The sequence below is a fragment of the Macrotis lagotis genome, chromosome 1, assembly GCF_037893015.1.
Source record: "Macrotis lagotis isolate mMagLag1 chromosome 1, bilby.v1.9.chrom.fasta, whole genome shotgun sequence".
Classification (NCBI taxonomy): Eukaryota; Metazoa; Chordata; class Mammalia; order Peramelemorphia; family Peramelidae; genus Macrotis; species Macrotis lagotis.
The window spans coordinates 139,990,375-140,015,385 of record NC_133658.1 but is presented as its reverse complement, the minus strand read 5'-3'; the positions used below and the strand labels follow the sequence as shown (position 1 = coordinate 140,015,385).

The 25,011-nt window shown below is 36.6% G+C and overlaps 1 protein-coding gene across 2 annotated transcripts; it reads right to left on the bottom strand.

The window, feature by feature from the left end:
- Positions 1-406: 406 nt before the first annotated feature.
- On the bottom strand, positions 407-24,707 carry DDHD2 (DDHD domain containing 2). Of its 2 annotated transcripts, none has more exons than XM_074208826.1 (18): positions 24,062-24,150; positions 22,949-23,173; positions 20,274-20,464; positions 19,568-19,657; positions 18,219-18,339; positions 14,654-14,743; positions 13,294-13,429; positions 11,748-11,956; positions 11,142-11,209; positions 9,838-9,960; positions 8,151-8,246; positions 7,210-7,338; positions 6,963-7,118; positions 6,253-6,355; positions 5,937-6,113; positions 4,984-5,146; positions 3,998-4,109; positions 407-3,650 (listed from the first exon to the last, which is right to left on the bottom strand). In XM_074208826.1, the coding sequence occupies exons 2-17, from the start codon at positions 23,163-23,165 to the stop codon at positions 4,028-4,030; spliced, it is 2,151 nt and encodes a 716-aa protein (XP_074064927.1). In that variant the 5' UTR covers positions 23,166-23,173; positions 24,062-24,150; the 3' UTR covers positions 407-3,650; positions 3,998-4,027. The 2 variants fall into 2 exon arrangements, with proteins under 2 accessions (XP_074064927.1, XP_074064926.1); XM_074208825.1 differs by lacking the exon at positions 24,062-24,150 and adding an exon at positions 24,620-24,707 and having other exon boundaries at positions 408-3,650.
- Positions 24,708-25,011: the final 304 nt, after the last annotated feature.

The window sequence follows — 25,011 nt, the reverse complement described above, 5'->3', positions numbered from 1 at the left end:
CTATAAGCAAATTAGAAGATCAAGGACTAGTCTACCTGTCAGATCTATAGAAAGGGGAACAGTTTATGACTAAGGAAGAGTTGGAGAACATCACCTAAAACCAATTAGATGATTTCGATTACATTAAATTAGAAAGCTTTTGCACAGACAAAACCAATGTAACCAAGATCAAAAGAAATGTAGTAAATTGGGAAATGATCTTTACAACTAATGATTCTGACAAAGGACTCATTTCTAAAATATACAGAGAACTGAGTCATATTTTTAAACAAAAAGCCATTCCCCAATTGACAAATGGTCAAAGGATATGCAAAGGCAATTTACAGATGAGGAGATCAAAGTAATCCATAGCCATATGAAAAAATGCTCTAAATCATTAATTATTAGAGAAATGCAAATTAAAGCTTCCCTGAGGTACCACCTCACACCTCTCAGATTGGCCAGTATGACCAGGAAGGATAATGATCATTGTTGGAAGGGATGTGGGAAATCTGGGACACTATTACACTATTGGTGGAGCTGTGAACTCATCCAACCTTTCTGGAGAGCTATTTGGAACTATACCCAAAGGGCAACAAATATGCACATACCCTTTGACCCAGCAATACCATTACTGGGTCTATACCCTGAAGAGACGAGGAAAAAGGGTAAAAACATTACTTGTACAAAAATATTTATAGCAGCCCTGTTTGTGGTGGCAAAGAATTGGAAATCCAGTTAATGTCCTTCAATTGGGAAATGGCTTAGCAAACTGTGGTATGTGTATGTCATGGAACACTATTGTTCTATTAGAAACCAGGAGGGACGGGATTTCAGGGAAACCTGGAGGGATTTGCATGAACTGATGCTGAGTGAGATGAGCAGAACCAGAAAAACACTGTACACCCTAACAGCAACATGGGAGTGATGTTCAACCTTGAAGGACTTGCTCATTCCATCAGTGCAACAATCGGGAACAATTCTGGGCTGTCTGCAAAGGAGAGTACCATCTGTATCCAGATAAGGATCTGTGGAGTTTGAACAAAGTACAAGGACTATTCCCTTTAATTTAGAAAAAAAAACAGATAGCTTATTGTCTGATCTTGTTACCTCTTAGACTTCTCTTTAAGGATATGATTTCTCTTTCATCACACCCAATTTGGATCAAGGTACAACATGGAAACAAAGTAAAGACTGAAAGTGCATTCTGTGGGGGGCAGTGGGGAGGGAAGCAAGATTGGGGGAAAAATGTAAAACTCAAATAATATCTTTAATAAAAAATAAATTTAAATTAAAAAAAAACCTGTCTTCCCCCTAATTCTGCCCTATTTTTGCAAGTGTGAGCCAACTAGAAAATACAAATTTTGTAGAAAATGTAAGTAAATGTAGTTTCAGAGTGAGAAATGCCCACAATTCACAAATAGTCCAGATTTAGTGTTTTTGAGTGTTCGTTCATTCCTAAGATTAAAAATGCAATTATAAAGAGGATGTAGCTTTCTTTATTGAAAACCTGGTGAAATAAGAAGCTAGGTCTGTGAGTAAAGTTTTATTTCTGAATTCAATGAAGAATTTTATATAAGTTTACATTATAAAAAACAAACATTTCAAAAATGCCCCAAATTGAAAAGCCAATCAGAACTGTTAGTTGTTCCATGCAGCAAACAGTTTTTTGTTTTGCTTTTTTGTTAAAATGGGCAATGCTAATTAAATTGCCAGGAATATGTGCAAAATGTCACTGTTCTGGGGAGGATTTTTAATAAATAAGCTTTTCAGGCTTGGTCAAGAGATTGCACATGATGAAGTTTAAGTAGTGCAAATAATATATAAATAAAAGTTAAGTCAAAGGTTAATGACATCCAACAGATATACACCATACATGCTATGATACATCACAAGTGGGTGGGAAAAAGGACAAAGTTCATTTACAAACCTTCTTCACTAGCATTCCCCACTTTTAGTACAGAGTGGTTATAACTCAGCTACCTTATATTTACCTTTTCCATCTTTGGTTACAAGGGATAATATTGTCCTTTGGTTCATCAATTGTGATCTGCTTCTCTGCTCCTGGAGCTCAGCCTGTATCACAACTCAGATGCTTCCTGGGGCCTTTACCAATGTTTAGTTCAAACTCATCCCATTTTACAAAATAAACATAATAAATAGACAAAGAAAATATTCCATAAACATTCGTCATTCAGTCATTGAGATGAGCACAGGATGGCCCTTCTCCTAGAACTTCTCTGTATAGGTAGGTCACTGCTCCCCTGAGGACATACTGTGAGATGATTCCTAGCTTAGTAGAGTGATTAATTCTAAAATGAAGCCTTTCTGTTTCTAGTGCCTGAGACATAGAGTGGGACAGTCTAGAGTAAAGACTGTAGTGAAACTTGCAACAGTTCTACACCACACAGGGTGGCAATACCAAGCCATGAAGAGAAAGGCATCCACAGCAGTGTAATACCTCCAAAAAAAAAAGTTACTACCTGGCAATGGTCCTATCATATGAATTCACTTGCCTTTGAAAAAGTGCCAAGCTATTCCAGGCTTAGCTGGCAGAGTATGTGTACTGCCATTGCTATCATTTTGGCCCCAGAAGTGCCCACCATTCAGGATGAGTGACATGAACGATGCCCCAAAGCACCTACTCAGCCAACATAACCTGGCCAAGAGACCCTCTAATAAGCAGTCAGGAAAGTAAAGATTAAAACAAAGTAGAGGCTGACAAACAGCATCCTAACCATGCTTATAGAAGGCAAACAATATCACCCTCATTCAAGTAGTTTTGGCAAGAGATTTTTCAAAGGTTCTGGTTCATTAAAATGGTTGAATTAGCAAGACTTCCTGTTTCATTTTTAGTACGTGTAGCCTAATAGAGTTCACCAACTGAAGTGTGTTTGTGCCTCCCCAAAGAGAGAAAGTTATTTAGATTTTTTAACCTAACCCTCTACATTACATCAAACTATATCCTGAGCTTCCCAGCATGAGGTAAAATGTGGAAAGAAATTTCTAAGACAAAGGTGTCCAAGGCCCACAGAACACCAGAGTGAGACCTGAGCCAAATCAGCATGTAATTGGAACACATTTAACAGAATAAATAAAAATATAATACGACATAATGTTAATTTGTGGTTTTCTAAGTCATTATGGGTGGTAGAGATCTATTTGAGTCTAAAACTACAGTTCTAAAACATCTGACATCTTTGGACATAAGAACCTGATTTAACGCCACTTGGGATGCATGTGCACTGTAACTGAACTGGGATATTTTACTACTACCCAGAACTAATTCCTAATTCTTCGTATCTACACTCATTCTGCCAGCTGTTAGGTTGGAGTTACAATTAACAAGGGATTTTTCCAAATGGTTCAAGTGGAAGTTCTCTACTTATTCAAATCCAAAATGGACAGGTCTATTTTGCAGCCTACATACCTACTGTCATCAATAGAAGTTACTGAGAACTGAAGATGCCCTTACCACTGGGTGTGGTGAAAGGATAAATCATTTTCATAAGAAACCAGTGATAAAAGTATACACAACACTTTCAGAGGAAGTTGGTTTTCTCTCCCCATGGCAGGCAGGGGGCAGGAGACAAGGGACAGGCTGTGTTCAAGAAGGTGGCAGTGGCAACAGAAAAGGTGTGTTTTCTAGAGTAGCAATCCTCAGTGTTTACCTAAAAAAGAAAAAGAAAAGAAAGGTCATTGCAAAGCAGTAATTAGCAGAAACAAGACATCTTACTTGCTAGAGATTTTTCTATTTAGAATTCTAGTTATGAGGTTTAAATCACAAGTTTCTTTACTGACTTCAAAATGTGATAAACTATGAGATCCCAAGTCAAGATCCTAAAAACGACATTTCAAAAAATCACTATGACAATACACAGATTATTTTTTGACCTAAGAATCCTCTGAAAATGATCAATAGCCTAGATCTTGGTGATGGAGGTGGCAGCAGAATATACTTGTAACTACTTAATACTCTGGAATTTCTTAGATTAAAAAACTAGGAGACAAAGCTTACATTAAGAAGCCAAAGTAGAGATGGTATTTTTCACTGGGTAGGCTGATCTAAGAAGATTCCCTGGGTTTGGTAGATTTCTTTAAGGACCAATAAAACTGTATCTTCCGATTCCCTATAAAGGTAAGCAATGATATCAATACCATTAGAGAAAATTCATAAAAAATCTAAAACCTTAGTTCTTAGAGAATAATAGTATAAATGGACAATGGACCTTATGGTTCAGGTTGCCATATCTCGCAAAATAATTATAACCATATATATATATATGTATATATACATACATATATATATATGATAATGTCTTAAACGGTGACTTCTTTTGAGATTTTTCTAATCTAGCTAGACAAAATGCCTTCCAAACTAACTTAATGAAGTTGCATTTTTAATATAAACAATTTTACCCGACTTTTATTTATCCCTTATGTGTGCAGGGTCCTGTACTGGAATCTAAAAGGTTTCAGTGAAGTGTATCTTGTCCTCTTGAAGTTTTGCTAGAAGTTTACAATATAAATTCATCTGTCATTATTTACTTTTCCATAATAGTGATAAGATTTACTTTAGTTCATCCATACCCTCTCTGGTCCTTCTTGGACCATCAGATAGCACACATTTATAAGACAGTGAAGCTATATTATCAATTCAGGAAAATGAATCTATCATTAACCTAAGCTCCTGGCCTAATTAAAAATCAATCCAGTTATATAAGTATCCACTGTCCAATTTTTCAACAGTTAACTCATATTGTGTAGGAAACCCTTTTTTTCATTGTCTAAACTATATAGAGCCCTCAAAATCATGTGGTTTGGAGTTGTTAAGGCAACCCAGGTAGGACCTGAAATTCAATAAATCTAGAAGCATTTTAGCAGTGAATTAATTAAACACCAAATTTAGCAAGTTAATTTTAAAGTTTTGACCCTTGGCAGAAAAATTACCCACCCCAGTCTATACAATAAACTACAAATGGGACAAGAAAGGCTTGGGCTTACCAATAGCAGAGATGGCTTTGCAGTGCAAATAAATATTCATTAAAGCTTTCAATAGGCTTCTCCTGTAACACATAATCAATGCGTTGGCCCCCATTCAGCATTCCAACATTAATAGAAGCAATTTCTTCTTTATCTGCCATAGATGAATCACCTGCTTGAACATCTAGAAATCCGGAACCAAGATAAGAGCAATCAAATGTTTATCTTTTTCTTTTCTTACTCTAAACTTTCTGTTTATGTTAAATTGTTGTTCCCTGTACAAAGGAACAGCTTCCTCTTACGTTCCTTTTCTCAATCCCTCCCTTAAAGCTTCTTCTTTACAGCCTGCCACCTATTTTTCTATGTTAAACATTCATTTAACAAAATACAAAAAAAAAAAAAAAAAAAAGCTTGTAGACCACACAAAAACAGGTGATGGGCCCAAAGCACAGGGGTTATAATTTGCTGACCCCTGATTTAAAGCATGGCCATTCTTTCCACTCAAGCCATTTCACTGGCTGTTTTTGAGAGTGGACTTTCTAGCTCACAAAACAAATTTCAACCCTGCCAGAGTTCAGTGAAAAAAGGAAGACTAAAACCAAAGGGCTGTGTGATTAACAAGGTGGAGAAAAGGACATAGAATTTCCCAGATTTAACCTAAGGAACTAGCGTATAAGACAAACCACAGAAACAGAGGCAAAGAAAACTGAATTCTAAAGAAATTCTTCTTTGAAGGAGAAGCAAGTGCTTTCAAGAGTCTCACCTTAAGACTTCCCAGGCAAGAAAGGGTCAGTATTTTATTCATTGCAGCATACTTATTATTTATGGGTATCACACATATACTGTATCTATAATGTGTGGCCATCAAGGCCTACAGAAGCCACCAAATAAGAATGAAAAAAAAATTCAAGGCCTGAGGGTAACAGAAGGATTCCCCAGCCTAATGCAGAAACCACTTAAACAGCTCCACCAACCACTGGGCTTCTCTGGAACTGGTTCAGGCTCAGGCTCAGTTTCATCTGCAGCAGCTGCTTCTGTAGCCTGAAGGGCTGGGTATGGAGCTCTGGTAAAAGACTTCCAGGCCATTCGTAGGGAACTCAGCACATTATTCTTTAGGTCCATACTCATTCGGGTCAAGCCTTCCCTCAGTTCTAAAACACATATGGATAAAGGAATTATTAGGAGCTGAGTATTCAGTACAAAGCTGAAGAGAACTAGTCAGAAGTCTTATTCATTGTTATGGTCTAAACCACAAGTTCTAGACCTGCCTGATTCTTAACTCAGCCTTACCCAAATGCATCCTTTTCCTCCCTTTATGATGTGGGATCAACATGGGTTCAAACTCCACTTCTGGAACCACCATTGGCTCAATCCTATATGCCACAGGGTCAAACTGCATAGAAAAGCAATAACTAGACTTATTTCTGCCAGAGAAAGACAAGAAGGGACAAGCAGTTACAAGCTCACTACAGAAAGGTAAAAAAGGAGAAATTAAGTTTTTTCCAGGCCAATAATTTCAGTAGAATAATGTAGGAAAGAAGTAAACTAACAAAATAGGCTAACACACTATTTTCTAGTTGCTTCTACTGCTAAAAGTCAGTCAGATTCTAACTTACCATTTCAACCTTAATATATATATACACCCTATTCACATTTTCTATTGTTTAGACAAACTGGCCTTCTTGTTTCTCCCACACAACAATCTATCTCAGCTCCTTACATGGAATGACTATTCTTTTGACCTCCAAATCTTTTTCCTAATTTCTTTCAAAAGTCAGTTGAAGTGCCACCTTAATATGAATGATACCTGCTTTCCTTGATTTACCCTCACTCCAAATTACCCTGGATTTATTTTGCAGATATTCAAGTATTTCTGACTTCCCCAATAGAATGTAAGCTCCTTAAGGGCAGAGATATTAGTCTCTGTATTCCAAGTACCTGATGTTTAGCAGATGCCTACAAAATGATTGGTGATTGATTAAGGTACACAGAGTACTTACAGGATGATAAATATTGAAGAAACCTTTACATGTTGGAAGTTTGTAGTTGGGATCAATTCTTTTTAGTCCTCGGACAGTAAGGAACATTCCAATGGGAGATCCAAAGGCAAAAAAGATATCCGGTTTATAAATTAGCCGAGGGTATTTCACAGAAGCCTAGGGAAGTATGAAGAGGAAAACACCATTCACAAGTCTCTAGAACACCCATTGTTCAAAATGGCACCCCTCCCCAAAGACATCTTGTTACCTGTCCAATACTGATGTCCAAATACTCATCATTTCCAGCACCATCAGTACTATGACATTCCTTGAATTTTTCTGAAAGTACAGGTAAATGCCCTCCCAATGCTGACTGCTGATTCTGTTTCCTAATATCCTGAGAAATTTAAAAGAAACAAAAACAAAAACACAAAAAACTCAAATTCCATAGAGGTACTGTACAAGAGTATCAGTCAAAAGATTAAACAATTTACTTTTAACTTAAGGCAGTGAACTAAGAAGCAAAATACTGCTGAAATGATTTCCAGTGTCCAGTAAAGCCAACAAGATGGCACATCAGTTTCTGAAAATGCTATCTCTATATACACTCCAAAGTGTGGTGAAAAATGGAACAGTCAACTGGGCAAAAGTTGGTAAAACATTAGCCAACCAGCTAAGAAAAATAGATAAAGAAATGGAAGGGAAAAGATAAAGGAGGAAAAATAGATAAAGGAAAATTGGGTGGGAAATGTATACTCACTAGGAAATTATCTGAACTAATTTAACTGCCAGATCAGAGTTTATAATGTGTTTCATTGCATGACAAACAAAACAAAAAACAAGGAACAAGAAAATAAAACCAAATAAAAACTGAAAGACTGAAATCAAATTAATTTCTGAGAGAGTGGGAAACATTGAACAGTTAAAGAGATACAAGACTAGCCAAAGGTCAGGAAAGGTTAGAATTATGGGAATAGTAATATGTTTAGTAGATGTGGATGAAGTATAAAGAAATAAGTTCCAGAGAGAGAGAGAGAGAGAGAGAGAGAGAGAGAGAGAGAGAGACAGAAAGAGAAAGAGGCAAAAACCCAGAATCACATATCCCTGTCCAACTATCCTGAGAGAATGCTCAACAGAACATAAGTATCTGACAATAGAGATGTATCACCAAACAAGAGAAAGAATTTTATCCCACTGTAAGTTTATTACCTGAGTATTTTCCCCACTCTTAAAATAATTTAGTATCTTCTTTCTTGGTCCCAAGGGAATTCCCATTTCCTGAAGATCTCTGTCTGTACACAAAGCCTAGGCATAGAGAATCAAATGCCTTACTTCTGGATAAATATGACAAGAATTGGGTCTCCTGGAGAGACCTCCTACATAGGTTAAGATTTTTTGCTTCTATTTTATATATATATATATATATATATATATATATATATATATACATATATATATATATATATATATATATGTATATATATATATATATATACACACACACACACACACATATGCATTTCTCTGGCTCCCCAATATCACAGTTTCATTTAAAAGGATACAAAAGAAATATAAAGAGGATTTTAAACTTCTAAGATGTCAATGTTATAATTATAAAAATATCACTACTTTGTTGTAGAAGATATACTCTATTCTTGTGGAGACAGCAGAAGATGGACATGCAGGGATGCACAAAGAAGAAAAAAATACATTCTGATTTCCATCCTCATTCTGTAAGAAAGGGGCTTGATTGTCATATTCTTTCCTGACTACTATCCACAAAAACAAAATCCAGATTACAACATATAAATTTGGCTTTAACAAAATATTATCAGAAATATCTGCCTAAAAAAAATACATGACTTAATATTTATGAAAGACATTTTAACAACTTAAAGTGAAAAAGAACAAAGATTTTAGGAAGAAAAACAAACAGATGTACATATGTATACTTTACACTTCAACTCTCTTCTAATCCTCCATCAATGCAGAAAATATAACTGAGTTCTTGGAAGTTATACCATCATTGTACAAACTGCCAAATTCTACTAAGTTAAGATTCAAGTAACAGTCTAGTTATAGATTAAGTATCTGTCTTCTAAAAACTTCCAGAAACTGTCAACAGAAGGCTGGTCAGTATATGATGACTTTCTTTTGGACCATACTATCTCATTAAAATTCTCTCCCCAAAGCACTGAGGGAATGCAATCTATGCTGGAGAGGAATATCCAAAATGATGAAATTGTAGATCTCTTTAAATATCAGAAAACTAAAACCTGTGGTTATTCAAGAAGCAATCATTAAATGGATCTGTTTGGCATCTATATTAGATTGTAAAACCTATATTTAGGTTATAAAACCTATATTAGATTGCTTTCTGTCAGAGAGAAAGGGAAGGGGAGAAAAATGTAAAACTCAAAATCTAATGCAAAAAAAGAAAAGACTGTTGAAAACTTAAAAAACTAAAAAAATACCCAATAAAGTACAGTTCCCCCTCAAAAAAAGATCAATCATTAAACTTACTGCAATAGAAATGTTATTTCGCTATCTAGATTGCTTCTTGCTGTCACAGTATTTCTTTATGTCAATAAAGTTGTGTACATCTTTTTATGCCTACATATGTGTCCCTGGTTTTAGACTTTAAACTTCCACAGAATAAGGATCATTACAACACTAAACTATATAGCACTATACATATGTAACCATTGAACAAATCCTGAAAGATAACAAAGACAATTATGATGAAATTCCTAAGGGCAAGTACTATCCCCTGTACTCAGCCAAACAGTGTAGAAATTCAATAAGGACTACTCAAAGACAATGGCAAGTAACAAAAATATTGAGGTAACATAATACAAGGTAATAACAACTGTTCTGTCAATAGATAGATTCTTACCAAAGCTGCTTTATCAATTTTCTCCTTCTTAAAGAGATTACAGAATTCAGAGAGCTGAAGTTTCTTCAAATCTTCTTCTAGGTCTGGTGTATCTCCCTGATCCAAAACAACCCTTGGAGTAACCTGAAAATTACAGAATAAAGTAAAAAAAACAGAAAAATACTAAAGCTGTAGTCAAATACTAGTTAGTTTTATACTATCAAAAGTAAAGAAAACATCTTTTCAGTTAACTAGTAAACCAGCTTTTCAGGGAACATTTTATTGGTATAAGACAAGGGGAAATAGAGGAAGATTTTTTTCCTATGTTTACTGAGAAATGTTGCATTAAAAATAAAATGTAGAAAATTATTTCAAAATATGAAGATATCACATTTTATAAAATTAAATTTGAATTTTCATTTACTGATAGTTTTACCATTATTAATATCATTTTAACATATATTTTTCCTTAATATAATAAAGAGGTCTATCACATTCAGGTACCTTGACAGGAACAAAACAGATATGAAAATCTGGATTTACACAAAACACAAATTCAAATTTAATTATTTTATTTTAGAAATAATTCACCAGAGGAGCAGCTAGGTGGCACAGTGGATAGAGCACCGGCCCTGGAGTCAGGACTGTACCTGACTTTAAATCCGGCCTCAGACACTTAATGATTACCAAGCTATGTGGCCTTGGGCAAGCCACTTAACCCCACTGCCTTGCAAAAAAAATAAAATAATTCACCAACAAACACTTAGTAAGCACCTACAAGGCACCAGGAAAACAACAACAACAAAAAAGCAACTATAATAATTGCTGTGTCTCATAGAGTTTAGGGTTTAATTTGAGGAAACATTAAAATTATTAACACAACATAATCTAGGCTAAGGTTCCAGGTAAATGGCAAAAACAACAGTAGGCAATTTATTTCACAAAAGAACTCAACTGTATTTTTTTAATTTAGTGCATTTAAAATATGAATTATATAAATATTCCATTTTCATAATACTCATTTTCTTTATATGTAAACTATGAGGAATGAATAACACATGAAGCCTAAATTCCCTTATATAACTCTACAATCTTACAATTGGTTAAGCCTATAAACGGGCATCACATTAACCAAAGTCCATGTTTAGTTACTTAATAATTCTGCTACACATTGAAAAATACCTCACCACCAAAGGATATTATATATACAGATAATCCTATATGAAACTGAAATGCACTTATACTTAACAGAACAATCTCAATTAGAAATAGGATTCTAAATGCCAAAATTTATTACCAACTAAACCACTAAAGAAGTAATTTACCTTTTCAATGTCATTATCCTCCAATGGATCTTTCTGATTTGTTAGGAGATCAAACAATATAAGTGATCCTGTAAAAAAAAATATCCAACCATAGTAGTACTTCCAAGTTTGCTATTTTACCAAAAAAGACAAAAACAAGATAATGGCCTGTGTAAATAAGTCTGAAAAGCAGAAATCCTTCTTCTATTCCAATACCTTCTCCAATACTTCACACAGCCTTCAGCTGTACACAACAGACTCCAAAACCAACCCCAAAAAAGAATACTCTTCCAAATACAGGGAAAGGGGTCCCTGGGTTAAGGTCCATGGCCTCAGTTTCCATTGTATACTGATTGGAGCAGGTTTGTCCACAATTGTGGGCATGCCGTCTTCCCTATGACACTGCCAGCTCCTGGGGGCAAGATCTGTCTTTTCTTTTCTCTTTATCCCCAGTGTCTAGCACAGTGTTTGGCATAGAAATGTTTATGGACTGACTAATTATTCTCATTTATAAATTGGTTTTCATACTTGCACTTATCTTCCAGGGCTGTGAGGTAAGATGAGATCATGCATACTATGGTGAAGCATTGAGAACACAGAAATGGGAGCCTTTATTGATATGTTTACCTAAACTATGACCAGCTATGGATACACCCCCTTTAAAATCAGGGTTCCTCTGCAGAAAGAGTTTGTATATACGGTTCATTTCAGAAGCCACTGTGTCCACAATAGTCTGACAGTAGGTGGGGCTATTGTAAAAAAAGACATCCAGGATTGTGTCATTGGTGAAGTGCCGGAGGCGGTTGATACTGGGCAGGGTAATTCTTCTCAGATCTCTGAAAACAAGAGAGAGATTTTGTCAAAACAAGTTAGAACTAATTCCAAGTTATCTTCCAGAAACAAACTTGTTTTGAATACTTAAAGATGAAAGAGTATATCTATAGGAGGTCATTTCCCCAATCTCAGAAAACCTTTTATCTATCAAGTTTTTTGGTTAGGTAGGGAAGAGGAAAGAAAAAGGCAGAGTTTTAAAGTCTTGTCAGCCTACAAAAAGAAAAGCTGAAGCTCACCAGAATGGGACACAACTTCTAGGAGCTATGCTCTGAAAACAAGGAGCTGTTGAGAGAAGCCTAGTGCAAAGAGAGGCTACTAATGGGAAGAGAAGACTTTAGTCAGCTTGTTTCCCATTTAGAAAAAATTCACTTTAGTTTCCAGCATGATCAAAATTGAAATGAAATAGCCCTTGACTCCAACTCACTTAAGAAAGAATGAGTTATCTATCCAGAAAAAGCATCATGACAGTAATTAGCATGGACATAGATCAAGTATATAGAACTGAAAAACATGTGATTGGGAAGGCTAATGTTCACCCAGGGCAAGGGTGAAAAGGCAATGTTCTCTCTTCTCTTTATGCTTTTGGTAAAACAATTCACTTCCTGGTGGTCCAGTGCTTTCACTGCCACTCCTTAAAAGATTTTCTTCTTCCCAGAGCTCACAACAGATGCCCCACTAGCATCTCCAGTATCACTTCTTTATCAAAAGGTACTTAAGATAGCCTGTTTTAGAAAAGCCTTAGCTATCAGAATGTCAATGACAGCTCCTGTTACTTCTTTCAAGGTTGGGAATTTCTTACCTTCTTTAAAAGCTGATCATATATTACTAAGATGTATGGAAATAAAGAAAAACAAAAAACAAGAATATGTTGGCAAAGGGAGGGAAGCCTTTTTAAGCAATGTTCTTGAGGAGCCAATGTAACTGCAAGGATATGCAGTGATGACATGATTAAAACTCTTCCAAGATGGGGGGCAGCTAGGTGGCCCAGTGGATAGAGCACCGTCCCTGGAGTAAGAAGGATCTGAGTTCAGTTCAAATCCTGTCTCAGACATTTAATAATTATCTAACTATGTGACCTTGGGCAAGTCACTTAAGCCCATTGCCTTAAATAAATAAAAAAAATTTTTAAGAGGTGGGGGGGGTAGTAGTTCAGAATTTAATCATTTGACTTTCAAGAAGGAAATGCAGATTTCTTGGTAGTCTAAGAAACCCACAATGGACTTTTATTGATGCCAGAAATATCCCTAGTTATTCAACAAAAAGAAGTAAGCCCTATTACAAAGCTTCAATAAGTACATAATCATACCTAAGTATCTCTAAGATTTAAGATTTTACTCACACATCCACACCAGTAGAATGCAAAGGGCTATGCCAGTTGACAGGAAGAAACTCTACCCGGCCAATCTGTTGCTGTTCTTGAGCTTTCTTAAAGTGTGTCTGTAGCAGGTTCAGGGAAACGCCACGGAAATCATTAACTGGAAAGAAAAAAAAATTCATTCTGCAGCAATAATTTATCTACTATATCTTCTTTTAAGACTTTTTTGACTTTATGATATATCTTCACAACAGCTAACTAACTTCACTTCACAGGAAATGGGAGGAGAAGGGAAATGTTAGGGAAGAAGAAGAACTTAACAATTTAAATAATTATAACCTATAAACCATTTCATTAAAAAATGTTGGTTTCAGATCTATTTCTGTTCTGTCACAAGAAATTTCTCACAAAAATCTCATGAATAATTGTCAGTAGGCCATACCATCAAATTTTTTAACATTTTTTTTCACAATTATTATTCTGATGAGGAATCAGAAAAACAAATATACACACAGCTACAACTTAAAAGGAAAAAACAGTAACAATAAAATCATAAAATTAAATGTTTCAAAATTAAAATGATAAAGCTTGCCTCCCCTCATAAAAGCCCAGGTATGAAAATACACTACTCCCTACCCCTCACCCCCAGCCTCCTTGTTGATGTCAGAGAGCATGGTTTTATGCATAATCTCAGACTTTTCTGATATGGTGGTTAGTTTTGCAGAACTCTTTTTTCCTTTCTCACATTTTAAAACATCCTTTATTTTTAAGGAGGGTTCTTCAGGAGAGATTCAGTGGAAAATGTGGATAATAAAAATTTAAACTATCGAAAATTTACTTTAAAAACATTTTAAATAAAAAAAATATAACTGTCAGAGAATACTTGTCACATAAAATCTACTTTCCATAAAACAATTCCAGCTCAGTCACACTTCGTAAGATTGAATGTTGATTGCCTAATTGGATATTTTGACTTTCTTTCCAAATGAACAACTTTTAAAAAAAATCAAAGTTTTCATAGGGGAAATCTATTAAAAAAGCTCTACAAAGCATTTCATTAAGGCTTTTTTTTTTACTTTGACCACCATCAACGCATCATCCTCTTGACATTTACAGTGTTTTTGATAAAGAAACCACATTTCTATAAGTATTTAAGACTTAGTCATGCATCATGTACTAATAATTAAGAGATTATCTTTTATCCATATGTTATCCTTAGAGATACAACAGCATTTTATTTCTAAGTTAAGAAGCTTGGCTGTTCAGCAATCTTCTTTAATTCTTCCAAATCTGATTATGCCATCAAGGTTATTGTCACAGTCTGCAGGCAAATCTTTTGAATAATATTTAGGAAATCCAATCATATACACATTTTCAAACTTACCACATTGTACAATGCTTCTGAATCGAAGATCACAAGCTGGTCCAATTCCATGGACCACAAAAACCAGATGATCTATTTGTAAGGGTTCTCCTAGAAATTAAATCAAAAGATATTGATATTCTTATTTAAAGAGGCAAGATAACAAATAATAAATATAAGGAACTATGCTAAAACAAAGCTCTTAGTACTTAACAAAAAAATTTATTTTATTTTGTTTCTCATTAACTTGGAAGAAGCCTATAAAAATCTTTTAGATAAATTTATCTATCAGAATAGCAACCAAATTCTCATCAGTTTCAGAAAAAGTCCAGTACCAGGATTTTATACAAAAGGTTACAATTCTATAATATAGCTATGCCAATTCTAAACCAAGGAGACTCAGTATTCAGTTTAAATATGTTGTAAAATAAGAAACCAGTCATGGATATTCATCAAGGTCATTCTCAAAACACCTTTTTACATATCAACAACTATCTAGAATAAAAACATCAGAAAAGTCACTTCCTGGAAATAAGGCTGTTGCCAGTTTCAATGTTAACTCTGTACAACTAAAGAAAGAAAGGTGAACTTGGTAATTAATTGACCTAGCATCAATTCCTTGACAATGATGATTCCAAGAACTACAACTTTGGATAAGTCATTTCACTGTGTCTCTACAATAAAACAAGGACTACTAGGAAGAAAAAGTTTTGTAAATTTTAAAAAAGCACCATATAAATGTGAGATATTACTACTATATAGGACTAATCAGCCTTTAAAGAAGATAGTGAAGGAAAAAATTCTTAGTAAATAAAAGAAGATGAGAGAAGAATAGTAATAAACCCAAATATACATACATATATATGTATATACATATATATATATATATATATATATATATATATATATGTATATATATGCACACACACAAAAAAATTGTTTGTGTCAAGATATTGTCAGATCAAAGGATCTGAATATAATGTATTGGTGAGTTAGTAACTTTTGGTACAGTTCCAAATTGGTTTGGACCGATTCACAGTGCATTAGTATGCCCATTTTCTCACAGCTCTTTTAACATTTGAAAATGGATCATTTTTATTACATGATAGTGAAAATTTTTTTTGCACATAATACTACAATTAGAAGGGAAATGGTTAACTGGAAAAAATCTTTGCAATAAGTTTCTCTACTAAAAGTTTTATATCCAAATTAATTACAAATATATACAAACAAGAGCCATTCCCAAACAGATAAATGATCAAAGGATATAAAAAGACAGTTTTCAAAAGATGTCCAAGCTATCATACACTTATGAGCAAATGTTTGAAATAGGGGCAGCTAGGTGGTACAGTGTATAGAGCACCGGCCCTGGAGTCAGGAGGAGCTAAATTCAAATCTTGCCTCAGACACTTAATAATTACCTATCTGTGTGACTCTGGGCAAGTCACTTAACCCCATTGACTTAAATAAAAAGAAAAAAAAGGAAAAAAATGTTCCAAAACACCAGTAATTAGAGAAATGCACATTAAAACAACATTGAGCTTCTACCTCATACCCATCAGACTGGTGAAAATTATAACTATTTTAAGGAGATGGGAGAAAACAGATAAGATAATACATGGCCGGTGGAGCTGTAAATTTTTCTAGTTAATCTGGAAACCAATCTGGAACTATGGTAAAAAAGTCACTGAAGTTTTTGTTGCTGTTGGGGCCATTCACCAAGAGCTTCCTCCCCTTTCTCCTTATCTCACATCATGCATATACCTTCTACCATCATTTCTTCCTTCAATCCTCACAACATGAAGAAATGGCCCTTTTCCTTAACAAGACAAATTCCTCCACATACATAAGTGATCCCATTCTATTTCCATTTTCTTCAGCAGACTTCCCCTTTTATCATCTCTCATTGGGTCTACTGGCTACTTCTTCTCTACTACCTATAAACATGACCACAACTCCCCTATTTTCAAAAATCCTCACTTGAACCATTCAACCCTGCTAGTTGTTACCCTTTCCTTTCCTCTCCCTGAACTCTACAATATAGTTTCTGGTCCCAAAGATACCAATGATCTCTTGATTGCTTAATGTAATGAATTTTTTTTTTTAGTTTATACAAGACAGTAGGGTTAAGTGACTTGCCCAAGGTTACATAGCTAGGTAATTATTACGTGTCTGATACCGGATTTGAACTCAGGTCCTCCTGACTCCAGGGCCAGTGCTCTATCCACTATGCCACCTAGCTGCCCCTAATCTAATGAATTTCCAAAAATTCTCCTCCTCTGCAACCTTGACACTGTTGAGTACCTGCTTTTCCTTGATGTTTTCTTCTCTCTAGGCTTTTGTAACCCTGCTCTGATTCTCCTCCTACATCTCTGAGCAATCCTTCTTAGTTTCCTTTGCAATGAACATAGGCATTCCCTGGGTTTGACCTGGTCCCACTTCTTTTGTCCCTCTGAAATACTATTGAATTGATATCATATTTATGCTGATGATTCTCAGATCTATTTATCCAACTCTAACCTCTCCTGACCTCCATTCTTGCTTCTCAAACTTCCTAACAGATACCTCAAACTGGACATCCTGAAGACATCTTAAATTCAATATGTCCAAAACTGAACTCATTTTCTTTCCCAAGCAACTCCTCCTTCCTACTTTCTTATTACTATCAAGGGCAAACCACTAGATGACTTGTATGAACTGATAAAGAGAAAAGTGAGAAGAATCCAAGGAACATTCTATGAAATAATAACAACTTAGTAAAGAAAAGCAACTAAAAAATCTTAAGAACTCAATCAATGAATAACCAACCATAATTCCAGAGGGCTAGTGATGAAACATATTCTATCCCACCTACTAATAGTGAGGTGAAGAACTCAAGGTGAAAAATGAAATATGCATCTCTAGACATGTCAATGTGAGGATTTGTTTTGCTTAATTTACATATTTAATTCAAAGATTTTGTTTTTCTTTTTTTTTTAAATTGTTGGGGAAGGGGCAGCTAGGTGGCACAGTGGATAGAGCCATCAGCCCTGGAGTCAGGGGGACCTGGGTTTAAATCCAGCCTCAGACACTCAATAATTACCTAGCTATGTGACCTTGGGCAAGTCACTTAATCCCACTGCCTCACTAATAAAAAAAAGTTGGGGAAAAGGAAGTTATTGATAGGTTTATAAAAATTTTTTAAAGTAAGAAAATTGATCACTGAATCATTTTTTTAATTCTAAAAAGAGAAAGAAAAAGTCAATAGGAAACAGACAAGATAACTATGAAAAATGTTAAATTTTTTTGTATACAGGAAGGAAAAGCCATAATACATAAGTAGTCAAGTTTCACAGCTACATTTGCAATATACTCAGTATATTTAATAGATGGAAACATTGATTTTATCTGATATTTTAAGTTCAGGAAAAAAATAAAAGCAAATCTTATACCAGAAGAAATTCATATATCTGAAGGCTATTTAAAAAAAAACTGTAACTTTGCACCAAGGAAACTTAAACCAACATAATAAAGGTTACAATTTGAACATGGATATATAGCAATATTGTTTTGAAGATGTGAAAAAGATAAATTTAGCAAAAGTTACCATAAGGAATATCAACGGAGATGCTCTCAACCCCTCTCTTCACAGTTCTGGGACGCCCTTGTTCAGTAGGTATAGATCCCCATTCATCAGATCCTGCCACTGGGTGGTAATGAACCATCAGCTTAAACAAGAATATCAAAGCAATGAGTAAGGTCTATATTTCTTTTGGCAAAGGAGAAAACCATAATTTCTAACATATCATAAACATATACTTCTGAATCAGAAAGAATTAATAGGTAGCTACTATATCATGAGACAAGAACCTTGAGATTTTGCTTGGGGTAAACTTATTAAGATGTTTTTAATAGAGAAAAGTTATTTTCTGTAAAATTCTTGAACTATTTTTTTTAAATTTAGATTAAACTTCATAGATTATCTTTCCACAACTATGCCCATAGAGCTGACATTAGCGATTTTATAGCAACCTCACAGTACTATCATATACTATTTTATTATTTTAACATAAGTTAATACTACAGATCAAATAAGCAATTATCTCCAGAAAATCCTTTTTTGGATTTCCACAATAGTCTAGAAACTGGTAGAGAAGGCTGAAAATCTTCATAATGTTCTACCCTTAGTATATTAGGACAATTAGTTTATCAAATTAGTTAACTGTCACTTAGGAAAGGCATGGAGAACCTGGCTCTATGTAGATGAGATACACATCTGAAGAAAGAAGAGAAAGAGGCAAGGAAAAGTATTGGAGAAATGAATAAGGCTACTAACCTGAGTTTGGTAGATACTCATAAGAGATATATGCTCTACTTAATTCATTGTCAATAGTAAGCAATGTTTCCATATTAATGAGTCAAACAAGCAGAAACTCATTCCCTTATTTAAGCTGAAGGAGTGAGGGACAATTAAAATAGTTATCTACAACTGTCACACCTAAAAAATACCTTATTCTCATTGGTTTGCAAATGTCGAAGGCATTCCCACAGAGTTTTGTAGTACTTTGTACATATTGGCACATTTCTCTATAAAGTATTTCCTTTATCACAAGACAGGTGGAAATAAAGATAGTGTGCTTAAATTCTTTTTTTTTTAGTTTGTTTTTTTTTTTCCACAAGGCAATGGGGTTAAGTGGCTTGCCCAAGGCCACACAGCTAGGTAATTATTAAGTGTCTGAGGCCACATTTGAACTCAGGTCCTCCTGACTCCAGGGCCGGTGCTCTATCCACTGTGCCACCGAGCCATCCCTATGTGTGTTTAAATTCTTAAGAAAATTTATATTCTCAATAAAAAAATTATTAAAGAATGAACTGAAAGAGAAAAAAGCAAGAAACAGCATTTTCTTTACTAAGACAATTTAAATATTTGTCATATCATAGGAAGTCTTTGATTACCTTTGGATTGTGTAATATAATGATTTCTCTGTTTGGGGATTCAAGTCTCTTTTTCCATTCATCCAGAGTTACAGCAAGCATGTAGGTTTCCTTAAAAGAAAAGACATGTCATTAGATTCTTCAAATAGCATTTAAAGAAAAAGCAACTTAGGCACAGGAATCTTGCTAGATTAATTAATCTAACTTATAATCCAATTTACTAAACCCTTTTAATTTCAGAGTTCTATGACACAAGGAAGGAAAATAAACATAAAGAATCTATTCTTGGATTCAGTTAGGTGGCACAGTGGATAGAGCACCGGCCCTGGAGTCAGGAGGACCTGAGTTCAAATGTGGCCTCAGACACTTAATAATTACCTAGCTGGGAGGCCTTGGGCAAGCCACTTAACCCCACTGCCACTTAACTACATTTGCCTTGCAAAAACCTAAAACAAAAAAAAAATAATTTTTTCTACAGTATTAATTATAACAAATAAAGAATGACCATATAATAAGAAAAATGCTTAATATTTTCTAAAGTCTTTGAAAAATTAAAAATTGAAATTTCTTTCAAATTTAACCTTGAAAGGAAAGGAATACTAAGGATCTATGATTCTTGGAGCTGATACAAAAATTAGATAACTCAGGATGCAAAAATACTAAAAAAAGAGTAAAAGAAGACAAAAGCTAAAGAAAATGGTTGCTGTGTACAAAATGGCTTAGTTACCTCTAATTGTTGACTGAAGCTCTCCGAATAGGGAACATATTTATTGTCTTTGTCTCCTTTGTAAAACCAGGTACAGCGTCTCACTTCTGATGCTAGTTCATCCCAGTACACAGCATACCGCATCCTCTCTCCCAAATGTACATCATATCGGCCCCCATCAGTAGGAACAACCTTTCCATTACAATCTTTTTCTAATAGGAAAACAAGGAGGGAAAGAAGAAGCACATTTAATAACAGAAAAAAAAGACAATATAATTCTACATTAGATTCTGGATGATACCGCAAACCTATGACACTGCCAACTTCTATGGATGATACTAAGTAAAGTAATCCCAAAGAACTTTACAAATTTCTTTGTAATCAAACTCAAGTTCTACAACGTACAGATAAACTATTACCTAACACTGTACACGAGAATAGTATTCATCTACAAGAAATTTTTTTAAAATAATTAAGCAGAAATGATTCCCTTCTGAATTTTTTACTTGAATATATACACATTAAATTTGCGACTGCGGTGAATATATTTTTACCCTAATAGTACATTATACTCTAGAACAATTGTTACCCCATTCTATAAAATCCAAAATTGATTTGTGTCAAATAGCACAGAGACTAGAAAACCCAGATTTCTAAAAACTAAAGAAACTCCTAATTATAAATAAGAGTCTTGTATTCAAAGATAAGCTAAAACAAATTAGGAAGATACATTTTTTAAAACAAACTGGCTAAAATTCTAAAAAGTATTCTTTTCAAATAATGCAAACAAAAGTTTTAAAGAAGTCGTAACTCTCTTTTCCATAACAAACCAAAAAACCAAGAAGGAAATAGTTTTTGCCTGGTAAAAATAAATGACACAAAACCTATGACCTAAAGCCCCTCACATCCTTATTCAGAGTCTATCTGTCCTTATTTATATTCAGTTCTAAGGTTGGTTATGGTATTTCCAAGCCAAGAACAAATAACAAGCAACCTATTGGAGGGAAAATGGTTGTTTAGAAACAGGTACAGTAATAGCAGAGCAAAAAGCAATGACTGAAAACAAAGGAAGAAATAAAATCTATAGAAACAATAATCTACAAAATATAAGAATATTTTAAAAATGATTAAAGCTTCATCCCTGAGGAAATAATTGCATTGAAGTTCAGCACAGGAAGTAATGATAATAACTACTTCTAAGTCTCTTCCAATTTTAGGATTCTATGATGACCCTTAGTCATCATGAAAACTAAAACAAATCCAGCACACTCAATTCAAGAAGGCAAAAAAGTACATAAAAAAACCCCATCAAAACAGGGGCAGCTAGGTGGTGCAGTGGATAGAGCACTGGCCCTGGAGTCAAGAGGACCCGATTTCAAATCCGGTCTCACACTTAATAATTGCCTAGCTGTGTGACCTTGGGCTAGTCACTTAACCCCATTGCTTTAAATTTAAAAAAAATGAAAACAAATTAAAATAAATTTAAGTATTCAGAAATGTTCTTTTCAAAATTCATCCACTGACAATGATTTGTTCCCTAAGACAGTCATGTTTTATTGTTAACTATTGTTTACCAGAAAGTACTCATGGCAAGTGTGTAGCTTTTATATAATCTAAATAAAGTTTTAAGGTTTTCAAAGTACTTTACCATATCTGAGGATCTTATCTGATTCGCACAAGTCATTTAACTTTACTATCCTTATTTCCTCTCCTATAAAACTGGAATATTAATTTGGAATATGAGGGGAAATGATTTGTAAACCACTATTGGTTTTGATCAATATTTTATAAGTAATTTAGGTAAAGCTATAGAGGGAGTTCTTATATCAGATGGCACAAAACTGAGGACAGCAACAAATTACATGACTGAGAACTTTAAAAGTTCTTTTGAGGAGGAGATGACGGATGAGATCCAATACAATAAAAAACTGACAGGAATAAATATAAAGTCCTACAATTAAGGTTAAAAACACAAAATAGGAGATACGTGGCTAGACAGTTCTGGTGCTAGACAGTTATGGATTTCAATATTATTTATTACACAAACACAATGCAAGTCAATATGATGGCAGTCAAAAAAAAAACTAACATGACTTTATGTTGCAAAACAGGGCAATATTGCCTGGAACAAGGGAAGTAATAGTCCTGGTTTAGATCTGACCAAGTCAAGTCATAGCTGGAGTACTGTGCACTATGCTTGGGTACCACACTGCAAGAAAGACATTGATGACCAGGAACATGTGGAAAGGAGGGTAACCAACATACCTGAAGTAAATGGCATGAAGATCAGCAGAAGAAAGGGAAGATGTTTAAGCTAGAGATGATTTGAGGGAGCAGTGACAATACTTGAAGGTTCATTTTAAACTTAAAGGATAATACTGGCAAAAATAGGTGTAAGAAGTTGCAAAGAGGCACATTTAGGCTCAATATTAAGAAAACCTTCCAACCTTGACAATGTTCAAGATTAGAATAGACTGCTTTAAGAGGTTTTAAAAAAAATTAAGGAGGTCTCTAAGAACAGGCTAGATGACAATTCCTCAGAAATGTTGTAAGAGGAACTTCTAGGTCAGGTCCAAGACTAAATAACCTCTGGAGTCTCTTCCAACTCCAAGATGTGATCTTATGACTCTAAATTGAAAAGTGTCAAATATACATGATTTATTATTATCTACCAGAAGTCATCACGTTCTGCCTACCAGAAATATAGGCTTCTTCCAGTCGTTGTGAATCTTCAGCATTGAAAGGAATCCATGTCTCTTTAGAATCTATTATCTTGCAGTAAAACCAGTGAGGAGATACCGGCTCATACAAACTGGCAGCATCCATGTCTATTATCTCAAAGGAACTAGATGAATTTGATGATGGGGAACGATCTGATTGAGACAGCTGTTCTTGTTGTCCCACAGCTGACATTGTGTTCTCTAAAAGACAAGTAAAAGAAAAAAGACTCAAGGAAATAATTCCCCATTTGCTATTAATGATACAAGCAATTTGGTCATTTTATAGTAGGGAAGAATTAATGCTATGAATTAATGCTACATTAGGACAACGTATAGGTATAAAAGATAACAAGGGACCTAAGAACTAAAAATCACTTTCAAATTAATTGCTTCTTCCTGACTTTAAAGAAAATGTTTGTAGCATGCCAAGGGCTAGACTCACCACTCCTCCTTAGGAAGGCAAGGCAAAGCAACAAACCTTTATTAAAGCACTTACTCTGGATAGAGCATGGGCCCTGGAGTCAGGAGTACGTGGTGAGTTCAAATGTGACCTCAGACACTTAATAATTACCTAGCTGGGTGGCCTTGGGCAAGTCACTTAACCCCACTGCCTTGCCAAAAAAAAGTGCTCATTATATATACTAATTTATTTTCATTTATTAAGCACTATGTGTTAAATTCTGGAGATAAACATTAAAGCAAAAAGAATAGTTTCTGCCCTCAAGGAGCTTACATTTTAAGGAAGGAATTCAACACACACACAAAGAGGTGAAAGGGGGGGAGGATCAAATTAGGAATAGGTGGAAAAGTATCCTCCAGGGGGCATGATTTTGAAGTTTGGTGAAAAAGAGGGATGAACTATCTAGAAGTACAATGCTTCCTTTAGACAAGTAGCTAAATTATGTGGGACAGAATTGTACACAAGGAAAGGTCTAGTCCGGGCTGCAATAAAATATTTAATAACAGAATTTCCACCCAGTCTGAGCAAGAAGTCCACTTAAGGCCAGAGTCCAAATGCGAGCTTCTCGTCAGAGCCCACGTCGGCTGGAGGCCCGGCCCTAACAGCCCCCGGGGACGCTTGCATCTTACTGGGGCGGCCCGGGTGGGTTTCTCGGCGTTTCCGTCATGTCATTGCACACGTCCAGATGCATCTGGCAAAGACGAACTAAGGGTGCTCACGGGGGTCCTAGACTGCGCCCCACGTCCCCTCCCTCTCCCCCGGCCCCCTGGAAGGCGCCCATTTTCGGGGGCGCGGCCGCCCCCGGCTCGGGGCGTCGCTCGGGGCGCCTCCCGCGCTCAGGCCCGGCCGCGGGGCGCACAAAGCGCCACCCCGCCCGGCACGCGGGCCCTCAGCTCGGGTCCGCAGAGGGGAGACCCGGGCCCCTGGGCTGCACCCCCTCCCCGGCCCCGGCGGCGGGGACGCTCCGCCCCTCGGCTCGGGGTCGCGGCCCGGGGCGGGGAGGGCCTCGCCGGCGGCTGCCCCGCGCCCCCCCGCCGGCTCCAGAGCCGCAGCGGAGCGGGGGGCAGCGGGTGGCGGCCCGGGCCGGGCGGGGGGAGGCGGCCCAGCCGGCCGAGGTCGCTCGTGGCCGTCCCGCAGCCCAGCGCCCGCGCCCCGCGCCCCCGCGCCCCCCGCCCGGCCGGACTCACCTCCGCGCGGCCGCAGTCCCGAGGCACGGCCGGCCCGGCCTGTCAGCGCCGCGGCCCCTCCTCCCAGGCAGGGCGGCGCTCCCGGAGCCTGGGCCCGCCCCCGCCCCGCCCCCGCCCGCGCGCCCCGGCGCAGGCGCAGCCGCCCAGGCGCCGGGAGGGGGCGGGGGAGGGGCTCGCCGCACGTGTCGCGAGACTTGGGGGCGGAGCTCGTGGGAGAGGCGGGGCGCGGAGAGGCAGGAGGGCGGGGGCGGCCGAGTCCCCGCGGGGACCCCCGAAGGCCCCGGGGCCGGGCCGGGCCAACCCTAACACGTTCACCCGAGCCCGGGGAGCCCCGGGAGCCCCCTCCAGCGGGCTCGGTGACCGAGCCTCCGGCCACGCGGGGGCCGGGCCCC

Coding starts and splice junctions, on each gene's coding strand:
- DDHD2 (XM_074208825.1), bottom strand. CDS start 23,165: ATGTCAGCTGTGGGACAACAAGAACAGCTGTCTCAATCAGATCGTTCC. Junction 13,430..14,653: donor CAGAAGCATTGTACAATGTG/GTAAGTTTGAAA, acceptor TTTTCTTTCCAG/TTAATGATTTCCGTGGCGTT. Junction 11,210..11,747: donor CATAGCTGGTCATAGTTTAG/GTAAACATATCA, acceptor TTTTTTTTACAG/GATCACTTATATTGTTTGAT.